The sequence below is a fragment of the Argopecten irradians genome, chromosome 12, assembly GCF_041381155.1.
Source record: "Argopecten irradians isolate NY chromosome 12, Ai_NY, whole genome shotgun sequence".
Lineage (NCBI taxonomy): Eukaryota > Metazoa > Mollusca > Bivalvia > Pectinida > Pectinidae > Argopecten > Argopecten irradians.
This window is the reverse complement of record NC_091145.1, coordinates 25,288,674-25,302,000: the sequence shown is the minus strand read 5'-3', so window position 1 is coordinate 25,302,000 and position 13,327 is coordinate 25,288,674. Positions and strand designations below refer to the sequence as shown.

The window sequence follows — 13,327 nt, the reverse complement described above, 5'->3', positions numbered from 1 at the left end:
TGTCTTGGTAGAGCGAATGAAAATATAAACCTTGAAGTACGAAGGAAATGAAAGTATGTAGATAATAATCAAATAAAGAATCCATCCCTATGGTGTTATGTAAATGTTCAATACTCCAAAGAATCAATAAAAGTTATTATGGTATTGTCATCTTTGACAGACACGTCTTCTTACACGGTCAATTCCATATTTCTGCGTTACGTATTCTTCAGTTATATTTGAGAGTATGTTTGGAAATCATTTGATTGTTGCATTAAGATGGTTCGATAGTTCTGTATTGAGCTTCGTCCAGACATGTTCATATCTTGACTGTACACTTCATGATCATAGGCTGAGATTTAATATACATAATGTTGTATCCCAACATACGGATGGTTTCGCTGGTATTGTAGCTGGTGAAATGTTAGTGTTGTCATCAAAAAGAAGATAAATCCTAAAAGTTATGGTTGCCATGCCGACGATGAGAATGTATTACTGGATAATTTTGTAAAATTCCATAATTCTGATGCTTTTCTCCCGAGTTAAATGTCACTCAGTGCAAATATCCTTGAATAGTAAAGTTATGAAAACATCAATTAATCCCCGAACACAATCGTTCCACAGAACATGCATTGCTGACAATAATCTTTATCTATCTAACACGTCTGTGTTTTCACCTTCACTCCCCAAATCACTTTCTCCTTTGTTCTCTACCGTCTTTACGTTTTTCATCCTAAAACGTTTTGATTCATCGTTGTTTTTAAGCTCTTTGTCATAACATGTATCACCTTCTCTGACAAATGTCACTGCTTTGTCCATACCATTTCCATCCACGATTTCTCTACCCCGGCGGTAAAGGGGTCGAGACACACGTCGACAGAAACAGGAGGTACCCGTGTGACCTTTGTACCCAAATATTTCATAGCTCACGTGCCTTGGTTCCTCGTCAAAGTGGGCGTGGCTATTCACGAATTCGAGGAGGTCAAGCGATTGACCTGACCACGGGCTCCATCTGGTGGACACCTCTGAAATATCAGCCATACTTTTTAATATTCAGACTTTTTCCAAAATATATGTATCAAATCGTAATAATCGTATCAAATTAAACGATCGTTCAAAAACATGTTATAACAAAAGGAAATTAAAATGCATTATGTTAATAATAAGGTTTCTTGATATGATGTAAGATACTGACTTTCATACAAATAATTTTCATCAATAATTCAATTGAAAATTAAAGCTGTAATGGCTTTTCAAGACTTCCATACAAACCCAACGCAATTAAAAACGTAATAGAAAGGCTAAAATGTATTACACATAGGTTTTGAAATTCAGACTTTCTAAAAAATATTTTTCACTCAAAATGTTAAAACATTCGTCATATACAATTGATTTAAAAACAACAAGAAGATGTTAGACAGAAAGATATGGTTCTTATTTTATTAAGATACAGAATTTGTGAAAGTATTCTAACTCTGGAAAATAATAACCTTTAATATGTTATTTTAAAATTACCATCTATTAATGAATAGACAAAACTGAGTGGTTGAAATGGAGAAGAATGATCATTTTTGATAAACATACATATAACAGGTTTTTGGTACAATTAATTATACACTTCCAAGATAAGAAAATCAAGCCAAAACTTTTTTTCATTTCAAAATTTCATAACAACAAAAACATAAAGTGGCCTACGTACCTCGGTGTCCTCCTGTCTCCCCGTGTCTGTCCACAAAGACAACCCCGGCTATATTTATACCATGATCGTAAAACGACTGGTGTACGATTTCTGACGTCATAGTCAGATTTATTTATAGATAATACGACGCCTCGTCAGCAGACGACAGGTATACGTAAACAAACGACTAGGATTTTGTTTGTAGACGTAAACCTACGACCTGGGTACGTTTACACATTGACACAGACAGCTGATTGGGGTAATGATGTAATGATATTCCAGTTAGCAGACGGTTTATAATGATGTTACACAGTTAATTGACGGTCTATATACGTGTGTGTAAGGGTGTCAGCTAGTAAACAATACAAATATAAATTTACATTATTATGTCTTATTTTATTTTAGTGCTGACGTTTAAAAATAGCTTATATAATTATGGAAGAAGTAAATAAATATGTTGACCCCTGAATCCGATATTATTGCATCAGAAATATATATAATCTGTTTTCCAATAATCGATTGTCAAGGGGGATATAGCTCAGTGGTAGAGCATTCGACTGCAGATCGAGAGGTCCCTGGTTCGAACCCGGGTGTCCCCTAATTTTTATCGTCACATTACAGATCTGGATTAACGCAGATTTGTCAATTCTTGGATCTCTCCATATATCAAGATATGCTCAGTAATGTAGAGCTTTATTATCTCACTTTCATTACTGTAGTATTATCGATGAAGAATTGTTTTGATTTCTAGTAGTGATAGTATTCGATCTTTTTACTTTATTGTTATATATAAAATAATGACAACATTATGCTAATTTCATAATTTGACATAAATGTTTAAGTAATTTTTGAGATACAATTAAAATTTAAATTTGAATTAAAATCTTCGACTTTCCAGGGGTTACTATCACTGTCGTAATATCCACCCGTGGAATATGTCATAACAAAACTGAAGGGTCTGTATGCGACCACACATGATAGAGATAACAACTCCTTGAATATCGAGAATCCACATCATTTCCAAAACAAAAACCTAAAGTAAATTAATAACAATTTACAACGTCAGAATATCTATATAGGTAGTCTATAAAAATCCCTTGTAAACTATGTAAACAATGCAGGCCATGGTCGCTGCCTTGATGTTTTGGCATAGAGACATTCAACTACAACGTAACAATTATATTGGCGACAAAAATATAAGACGGCGTTTGTGGTAATTTTAACATTTAATAAATTTGTATTATATCATTTAGGAAATGATCTATACTGTTGTATTAACACTAAGTTGACTTTTCAGTGTCTTTGGTTTTTAAACTTAGATTTTGGGAATTTTGAATAGTTTTTATTTCGGTATGCGCCTTTCGATCGGATTTGATGTTGTATTGAAATTTTACTTGAATAATAGGGATATTCTACAGGAGGATCATCAAATATTATTAACACCTGAAGGTTTCTAAAGGTTTTACAACATTTTGTGATCCTGAAGGTAGAATATCCACATCCATCATATTCACATATTAAAACACACATAGTTTCTCTCACACCGCGACGTTATTATTGTATTTTTATAAAGATCTCCCGCCATTTTGAACATTCAAGTCCTACGAAAAGCGCGTCTGGAAATAAAGTATACATAGATCTAAATGAAAACTGTGCGATATGTTCAACATACATCCTACTGTGTGCGTCTTTACAGTTATATCAGCATAAAAAATGATGTTCAGATATAACAAGATCGTTCATGTCATGACCAATACTACAGCCATAAGTATGAATCTGAAATAGCTTTTCCCCGGATAATTTTTTTCATTCAGTCTAAAAGATTCGACTGCGTTAAAATGAATATCAAATTAGACTGAACTCCATTTACTAGCCTTCAAAGACAAAAGTGAAGGATATAATTTATTTTTAATAAGATAAAGTAGATGAAAATGTAGTAATGTATGATATGAGAAGTTGATATCATCATACTATATATTTATACAACACCAGGAAATTAACTGCATTTGTATGAAATAATACATGTATTCAACAGGAAAAAACACCGGTCAACGTGATTCACTGTTCGTACCACTGATATGAGGAGCTGATATCCAAATCAAATGGATCTAGTTTAAAACCATCGATACTGAACTGTGTAGGTGTCTGTGATCCATGTTACACGACAGAGGAGCCTGGGGATCATATCTATTACACAGTTTTAAATATAGTAATAAAGATGACATATTTTGTGAAAACAGATGTCATCAGTACACACCATATTTAGTATTTGATCACATATCACAGGGACCGCGGTGGCCGAGTGGTTAGGATGTCCTGACATATTACCACAAGTCCTCCACCTCTGGGCCGCGGTGGCCGAGTGGTTAGGATGTCCTGACATATTACCACAAGTCCTCCACCTCTGGGCCGCGGTGGACGAGTGGTTAAGATGTCCTGAGATATTACCACAAGTCTTTCCACTAGTTGCTGGTTTTTCTCCGGATACTCTAATCATGTCATATACTTCTGAGGTCACAGATAAACAATGTCTTTCTAATGTTTACTATATAAAACAGAATCGAAAGGTAAAATCGAAAGAAGAAAAAAATGCTTATTGATTTTAAAATCACTACATGCAATGCTTATATGCTTAATGCTGTTTATCATGCGGGTGCCAGGTGCTAAGAAGTAAAATATGTGATGTAAATGAAGTAAAAACATTTTTTTATTTCAAAATTTGTATATTGATAAAAAAAATACTAGCATTTAAAAAATGTATTCGTTATTGTTTCTTTATATCATTAAATAGCAATACAAGCATGGCTACTAGAAGTGAGTTCTATTACTGTCTCTTCGTCACTGAATGAGTTTCACGGACACTATGACAAGTTTGCCGGATTACACACTCAAAATGTTCATGGAAAATAACACTTGTAAGATAACCATTGTTTAACAATATCGACGATTTTAACAACGTATCGAACTCTACACTATATATTGATATCTCAACGATGGAGAATTTCACCTGATTACATTTCAATAAAAGCAATATCGGAATATTAAAAGTAAATAGAAGGAAATGACCGTCTATTACAGATTATGTTTATAATATCAAACTATAATATTATAAACTAAAATCGTGTGTAGTGGACAAGGGGAACAACTATGACGATGTTTCTATGAAAACTAAAACTGCTGCTTAGAGTATAAAAATCCTAGCAATAATATTATAAACTAAAAAAAAGTAGTTATACATAATTAATCTTCATTCATGTAATTTCACAAGTACGCCCTTGTTATTAATGTACTATAGCATTTAACTGTTAACTCGAAGATTTCGTGGAATGCAAAATAAGAGTGTAAAATATTCCGGACTAGATTAATTTATGACCGTGTTTGTATATTAGAATCGTCTTCCTTCGAAACGAAGCGTTACAACAGGTGGTCGAGGGTAACAACAATGACGATGTTCCTGTGAAAACTGCTACTTTAAGTAAGTAGGCCTATTACTTATTAATTTTATACTGACAATAAATTTGAAAAGGTATATGTACGGTTATTTATGTGTCAATACCTCTAACAATTAAGAAGTGATATTGTTTGATTTAACCTCTGTATAGTAATATGTTTAAAACGAAAGTAGACAGTCGTATCTGTGTTGAAATAACGTACATGTGTATGCATATTTTAAATAATGATAAATATAATTATTAAATATTGGTACATATTTGAAATATTGATTCATGTCACATTTGGATGACATTTAGTGTTTACTTTCGTTTTCTATTGGGTTAACACTGATATCCATTGGGAAACCTACTGAACCAGATCAGGCTTACGCAGATTATTCAGGATAACGAAAATACAATAAAGGTTACTTGGCGGTCGCAATATATAATTATCCGACGACCGTCAATTAGTTATAAAGTTTAGTTTAAATATTAATTCCAGTACGTGGTAGCCGCCAAATAATAGATCTGCAAGACATTTAAGTGGGACCACCGAATAGATTGTGGTGACCTGGCCGCCATATTGATACATGGATGTTAAAACTAATCAAATGATTCACTGCGGCAGTGTTCCACTAGCACACATGTGTAGGGACCATTTCGTACCCGACCGGAATGCATAAACATCTGTGGCACTATTAAACACATGCTTTTTTTTCTTTTGCTAATGCAGTGCCTCATGGAATGAACTAACTATCAAAATGATGTTTATTTATTTATTTACTTTAAATTATTCACAAGGCTACGATTATTGTCTACTATTTACACACGTGTCTATAGTATATTTGTGTAAATAAGACATGCGATATGCATCGCTTAAATAAGTCAAATATCTCGACCATTATAGCAATATCTTGTACTGATTACCTTATCCATAATGACAAGAAAATTATGCAATCAATGTTTTGAATAGCAATATAGTTTTATCAATCTACAGTTTTGTAAAGACAAAAACTCCACTTTCAACATATGGCTATAGTATATTTGTGTTAATAAGACAAGCGATATGTATGGCTTAAATGAGTCCAATATCTCGACCATTATAGCAATATATTTTTATTGATTTCTTTAGTCATAATGACAAGAAAATTATGTAATAAATGTTAAATAGCAATATAGTTTAATCAATCTGCAGTTTTGTAAAGACAATGAAACTCCACTTTCAAAATAATGAACAATCAAGGAGAAACCTAATTTGAAAATCGTTCTTTCTTCTACTCGAAAGTCATATATATAAAATGTAGAATTTTATAATGTTGTTAAAATAAATAACCACTTTTATCGTGAATCAAGAAGATATATTTAGAGTATTTGATATATTTGTGCACCCAACTTTCACACAAATGAGCGGTGACATACCTCCAAAATGTTCTAAATGTCTGCTCAGCGATGGATCGGCTTTGATTAGTTGGTTGATTTCTTGGTTGATTTGATTTACGTCCTATTAACATCCGGGGACCGTAAAGACGGCCTCCCGTGTAAGAGGAATGTTGCGTGTGTGACGGGCATGCAGGTGTGTTTAGGAGACTGTAGTATGTTGATGCTTGTCTTTTTATAGTGCTATCTTTGATTTCACTCGTGAATTGATTGATTGATAAACCATATTTAATACCGATCTTCTCAAGATCAGCAGACTGAACAATTGATCTTGATTTGTTTAATCATTAAACAGTTAAGTGTACCATGTTTGACAAAAAATGAAATCAAGCTCGGAGTATCGCGTTTTTGACGATTGGTTTTCTTCATTTTTTCGGATGATATGTTAAGTTACCTTATTCTGATTAGATTGCAAACTAAAAGCAGTTCGTCAGCGGTTAAATGTTTTAGTTCTTTGGACTATTGAAATCAAGAAATTTGTTCATCGCATAAGATATATATCTGGATAAAAAATTGATTGATTTTTAGCGGGGTTTTTTGACAATTTTAATAATCATGTAATGTAATAAAATATCAGCAAAGATATATGTATTTTGACACGGTCTGTATGGAGTAATATCAATATAAATTTACAAGTCCACCTGCGTAATTGAGATAAAATAGTTATAACAGCCACATTTACAATAACAAATCAATTAATGTAATGATTATATGCACTAAATCCAGTTTTAGCTTTGTCTATCGTTTAAATCGACATTTCCAAAAGAAATTGTAATGATTTTATTTACCTGTCTGTATTGTGTGCGAAATAGAGGATAAAGTACAGCACAATAAAAAAAAACTACTTTTGTTTCTATGTATTGACGAATGATTATACTCTTACTTGATTTTTCACGAAATTTAAACACAACATATTTATCATGTCTACTTCTCAAAACGATTTCTTCTATCTAAACTAGTCTTTCCCATAAGTTATGTATATAGCGTGTTCAGAGCGTAAACCCGGTGATTTTATTTCTAAACATTCTCTTTAGTGATATGTTGGGGAATCCAAAGGGGCGCTTTTGACACTTTTCATTCATCTCTAAAGTTCAAGACAGACAAAGATTTTGTTGCGCTTTTTAATTTGTATATTATTGTTTTTGTTTTAAGGGTTGGTAAACGCCACATTACCATGGCGGAAGGTGGATTTGTTCAGGACCAGACATCAGACAATGTCCTCGGTAGTCAATCTCTCGACATTCTGATGCTTGAATGTCCTATCTGTCTGGAACAGCTCCGACATCCCAAGTCCCTCCCCTGTCTTCATTCATTCTGTCAAGAATGCCTCGCTAGCTACATCATCAATGAATCGTCAGGTAAGATGGCGTCGGCGTCTTCTTTCTCGTGTCCAGTATGTCGTAGGGACACCGAGCCGTTAAACCAGTCAGAAGACAAACAACGTTGGGCCGAACAATTTCCTACAAACAATATGGCGATAGAAATTATTCAACCTCTACAAAATACGAGAACACTGACCATGTGTAAGCCGTGTCAGAAGAAAGGAGATATGAACATTCCGGCGAAGTTTTGGTGCGAGCAAACCCAATCATACTTCTGTGAATCTTGTAAGGTCGGCTTCCATGACCTGTTTCACGAGAATTGTGAGCCAGAAAATATCACAGAAAAGAACAAATCAGTCACCATTCGACGGAAGATGTCGGCTACTGGGTGTGGTAAACATAAGGAGAAACTGGAGTATTACTGCGAACATCATCAGATCCTTGGATGTCACAAGTGTATCATCGTCGATCATCGGAAATGTGAGGCGGTGACATCAGCAGACGATTTCCGGGACAAGCTACAAACCACAAAAATTGAGAATCTTATTGGAGAACTTCGAAAATGCGTAAATTCAATGGAGATACTGATAAAAGATGTCGAGGAGCAGCTGCAGAGCATTAAAGAAGACCAAGTAACCGCGCTACAAAGTTTAATGGATCTACGTACGAAGATTAACGAGCGTTTTGATGAACTTCAGAAAGAGCTTACAGACAAATTGACAGCATCATTCAAAGAGGCGAAGGAAAACCTAGATGTATCGCGGAAGAAGTGTGAACGGCTGATGTTCGCTATGCAGAAGACTCTGACGTCATCACAGGATGCCGGCCTGAAGGAGGATGCCGTGGGAACGATCAGTCTGTTCCAGAGAGGTCAGGCGGAGGTCGAGTCATGTAAGGGACTGATACAGGAGTTGGCGAAGTCGTCAAGGTCTACCAGTCTGAGACACGAGTATAATTCTGACATACTCACATTGGACAAAAAGACCAGTCTTACCATGGGGGAGATACTCGTCCATCAACAACAGAGGAAATTACCAAATACTGCGGCATTGTCCGAACGTCAGTTGAAGATGACCAGAAAGATCAATATCAAAGTTCCCTCTGACGAGAAAGACTGTGCTGTGTATGGAGTAGTCCTCCTGTCTGGTGGACGTATTGTTGTAGGAGATTATGAAAATCACAATGTGAAACTTTTTACGGAGAACGGTGATTTTAAATGTGACATAGAAATAAGTGAAGCATTGTGCGACCTTTGTCGTGTTGACGACAACACCGTGGCAGTGGCATTGTACACAGATAAAACCATATGTACAGTCAATGTAACGGATGTAACCTTGACAGTCCTATCTAAAATTAAAATTCAAAACGTTACGGAGGACTGTCTTGGTGTCACATACAATAACAACACTTTTTTTTTTGGTACACTAACATCACTTTACAGTGTACCACAAGACGGAGGTGAAGCTACAATGCTTCATAACATTGGATCTAAATGTCTACATCTCGCCAGTGATCAGAGGAATGGACGTGTCTTTGCCAGCATCGCCACCTCTGACCCTGACGCTGTAGCCGTCACCCGACTGTCTGATGGGACACACACAGGTATACTGAAGGTCGGGGTCGTGAAGGATACAACAGGTATAGACGTAGACAAGGAGGGTAACGTGTATGTTTGTGGGTGTAACTCCCACAACGTCATACAGATGTCTGAGGACGGAACCAACGTCAGGGAACTGCTGACGTCATCAGATGGAATAGAACGACCGAGTGCGATTTCCGTGTGTAAAGATAAAGTAGTGATCACATATGCATCAATAAAACAACAGAACTTTGTTCATTTGTTTCAGCTTGTTTAAAGGAAAACAAAGTCATACAAACTGTACTTGTATACTGTTTGAACGTGAGAACATTGAGGGAATATTAATATGCAGACTGTATTCGCTGTGTAATTTTGTGTTGTGTGGATATCTACACGGTAAGAGTGAAGTTGTGTGTTGTGTTGATATCTACACCGTAATAGTGAAGTTGACGAATTAATCATGATACTAATCCTATTGGAAATCTTACATTACAAGTAATATACATAGTGCTGTTACATTTTATCGGCAACAAAGCAGTAACAAAGCAGTAAAGTACATGTATTGATTGATTGGAAATCTTACATTACATAATATACATAGTGCTGTTACATTTTATCGGCAACAAAGCAGTAAAGTACATGTATTGATTGATTGGAAATCTTACATTACAAGTCATATACATAGTGCTGTTACATTTTATCGGCAACAAAGCAGTAAAGTACATGTATTGATTGATTGGAAATCTTACATTACAAGTAATATACATAGTGCTGTTACATTTTATCGGCAACAAAGCAGTAACAAAGCAGTAAAGTACATGTATTGATTGATGGATAAACATATAGAAGTGGATTTTTTTCACACCTATCATCCAGGATATTTTTTAGCAATTGCATCGTGATATTAGTTATTTACAAATGACAAGCGTGAAAAAATGTTATGAACATTTACGAACAGTGTAAAAAATGACAGAGGTAAAAATTCCAGGTTTACAGGTGCTGTACATGAATTTATAAAAACCGCAAAAATCGGCCGTACAATTGGTGAGGAGGATAGGAAAACGTGGGATAAATGTAGAAGCTTCTGTTGAAAACGCCAATTAATTGCGCAACTTCGAGCACTTATATTTGTAATTTGTTACTTAATGAGTTATTCCTAATAGTTCAAGACGTTAAGAATTACCTATATGATATAATTTAGAAATGACTTTTCAATATCGTTTATAAATTGGAGTATTCGTATCCAGTCCATTTTGTAATTTAGTGCGAAATAGTTTTTAATTAAAGTTCATTCAAGTAAAAAAAAAAACGATGATAATTTATAATTTAGTTAAGTCTATCATAACACGTACACACGTAGTTATCTCAGTCAATCCATCATCATTCCGGACCTTTATACCACCAGATTGTTTCTGACACATTTGTGCAGCATTGCGATATTTATATTTAATTAATTGTATTGATTTTAAGCTTTTCATCAGTACAAACAAAACCAGTAGTGATACAAAGACATTTTATCATGAATTTGGTGGAAAAGGGGAAATAAACGAATTATTAATTTTTTTTGTCAACCTGTTCGTGACCTTATCAATTATTGTTATTATAGGAATAATGCATACTTATATCTAATCAAGTCACCTCTGTGTATCTGCATCACAATAAATGACTTTTAAAGCTAATAATTTTATTTTCAACTTATTGGAAAAGAGATAATCTCGGAGCAATATTATCTCTTTTCTTCATTCCAAAACTCTTTTAATCCTAGAATACCTAAGCTTCAGTATTGACCACATTTGAGTGTATATGGGAACGATGTGCTATTTTAGATACCCATTTTAAAATTGGATCCAAATTTCTCGAAACAAAAAGCGCCGCCTTATAATCACTTTTTTTCAGTTATTATATGTAACTTAGGTAAAAGTCCGTTTTTGACTTCCGTCATCCAATTTGATGGGGATCTTGACCGCATAGCATGATAGCATGACATTGTTGATTCTTAAAATAGTGTTATATCTGATCTTTAATAAATGAATACCATACTGTAACAAATTGTTTTAGTTATGAATAATTGTTTCCTGTCTATTTGCTACATATGATAATTTTGTAACAGAATGATATAAAACAATCATATATTCATTATACATTTATTGATGATCGAGACCGGGGAAATTCAGAAGAAATTCAAAAGTAACTGTAGTAGTTATATAGAATAGAATATTCAGGGAATATACATAATTGACTTACTTTCGGCATGGTGCTGTAGATCTACTCCAGTCCGTTGTCGTTCTAATAAAATATCAGTCACAAGCATGTAAGAGTTATCTCCTTTTCCCCGGTCTCATCATCAGAAGAGCACTGTGCCATCCTCGATTACTCACTATCGTTATATATGAATGAAGGCATCAGGAGCAAAAAAAAAAAAAAAAAGAACTTAGAACTAGAAAGCAGAAAGTCAGTTAGGAAGAAAGAAAAGATAACATCCTAAATTTAGTCGCCTTTCACGGTCATGCAATAGGGGCAACAGGTACAATTCTAATGCGCTACCTGCAAGGCAGAAATATAACGGAGGCTACTGATTGGTTGAAATTAAGATAATGTTCGATTAAGCTGAACATTGTTATAAAGTTGTTTGGAAGATGACAGATACAGTAATGAGAGATTTGAAGACATCAAATGCCATTTTGATTTTGGTTACCAGGCGCGGATCCAAGGGGGGGGGGGGGGGGGGGCGGACCCGGCGCACGCCCCCCCTAAAATAGGAGAGAGAAAAAAAAAGAAAAAGGAAAAAGAAGGGAAAAAGAAAGAGGGGAAGGAAGGAAAAGAAGGAAGAAAGAAAAAAAAGAGGGAGAAAGGGAAAAAATTAAGGAATTAGATAAAGAGTGAGAATTAGACAGAAAGCTCCATTTCCTACCTTTACCGTTTGATGTTATTTTAAAATCTAAATGTATTCGACTTTGTAGTACATACATGCATGAACATACTTGTATCCAGGCACAATGGAATAATTATATTTTTTTCCGTGTAAGTTAAGGTTTTATCTCCATCGCTTAAAAGGTACAATGTAAATCCCTTCAAGTATTTACTTTTTCCAAAAAAAAAAAAACAAAAAAAACGGATAAAATCCCAATATATTAGATAATTTATTGTCATTAATATTCAATATTGACAGGTTATATCTCGATATCCTTAGCAATAAAAGAAAAGGGGGAGGGGTGGGTGGAAGGAATTGTAGATGGCCATGAGTCTTCGCTGGTTGACTATATGTCATGCCCTTCGTTTTCCAGGTTGTAAATGATATATTACACATTTTTGAATCAGCATTAAAGTCCTGTATTAAATCCGACTATCAATTCACAAATGTGTGCTACTTTCAAAACGCCAGTTACAAGATCAATACTGACGCCGAATGCTTCTAGAAGCCTTTTATTTGTCCTAAGAAAATGTGTGTAAAGAAAAAAGTGGAATGCGACAGAAAATGAGAGCTTCTAGGGTCTGGGTGCACCCCATGGCCAGATGCCTTCCTTTTTTGTTTCAATAAAAACATATCTTAACGATAATGTTATATGATAGGCAAACGATGTTAAAAAATTAATGCACATGACAAAAGGCTCCCTATTAGAAAGCAGGATGATAGCAATGGTTCCTGGCACCGTATGGCCATAGACAAGACCACTAGCCTTCTTTTCTTTCGTTGTCCAATACACGAATTATGAAGATTGTGTAAGTTAGGGAAAATGATTTATCTAATCTGACAGATAATGTATAAAAGTAAAAGCTTATATCGTTAAAAACGTTCACATACACTTTCATTCGTCCTATAAAAACCTTCAATAGGCGACCCCTAGCTGCAATATTGTAGCTCAAAAGACTTTTAGACTGAAAATGGTGTCTTCTTTAGAGC

The 13,327-nt window shown here is 34.7% G+C and overlaps 1 protein-coding gene and 1 non-coding gene across 3 annotated transcripts; both read left to right on the top strand.

The window, feature by feature from the left end:
* Nucleotides 1–2,184: 2,184 nt before the first annotated feature.
* Trnac-gca (transfer RNA cysteine (anticodon GCA)) lies at nt 2,185–2,256 on the top strand. The gene has a single exon. It is a non-coding gene; the product is annotated as a tRNA-Cys (tRNA).
* Nucleotides 2,257–4,833: 2,577 nt separating this feature from the next.
* On the top strand, nt 4,834–11,856 carry LOC138336506 (uncharacterized). 2 transcript variants are annotated; one of them, XM_069286013.1, is made up of 2 exons: nt 4,834–4,843; nt 7,678–11,856. In XM_069286013.1, exon 2 carries the CDS (start codon nt 7,700–7,702, stop codon nt 9,701–9,703), a length of 2,004 nt encoding a protein of 667 aa, XP_069142114.1. In that variant the 5' UTR covers nt 4,834–4,843; nt 7,678–7,699; the 3' UTR covers nt 9,704–11,856. The 2 variants fall into 2 exon arrangements, with proteins under 2 accessions (XP_069142114.1, XP_069142113.1); XM_069286012.1 differs by lacking the exon at nt 4,834–4,843 and adding an exon at nt 5,012–5,132.
* The last annotated feature ends 1,471 nt before the right edge of the window (nt 11,857–13,327 follow it).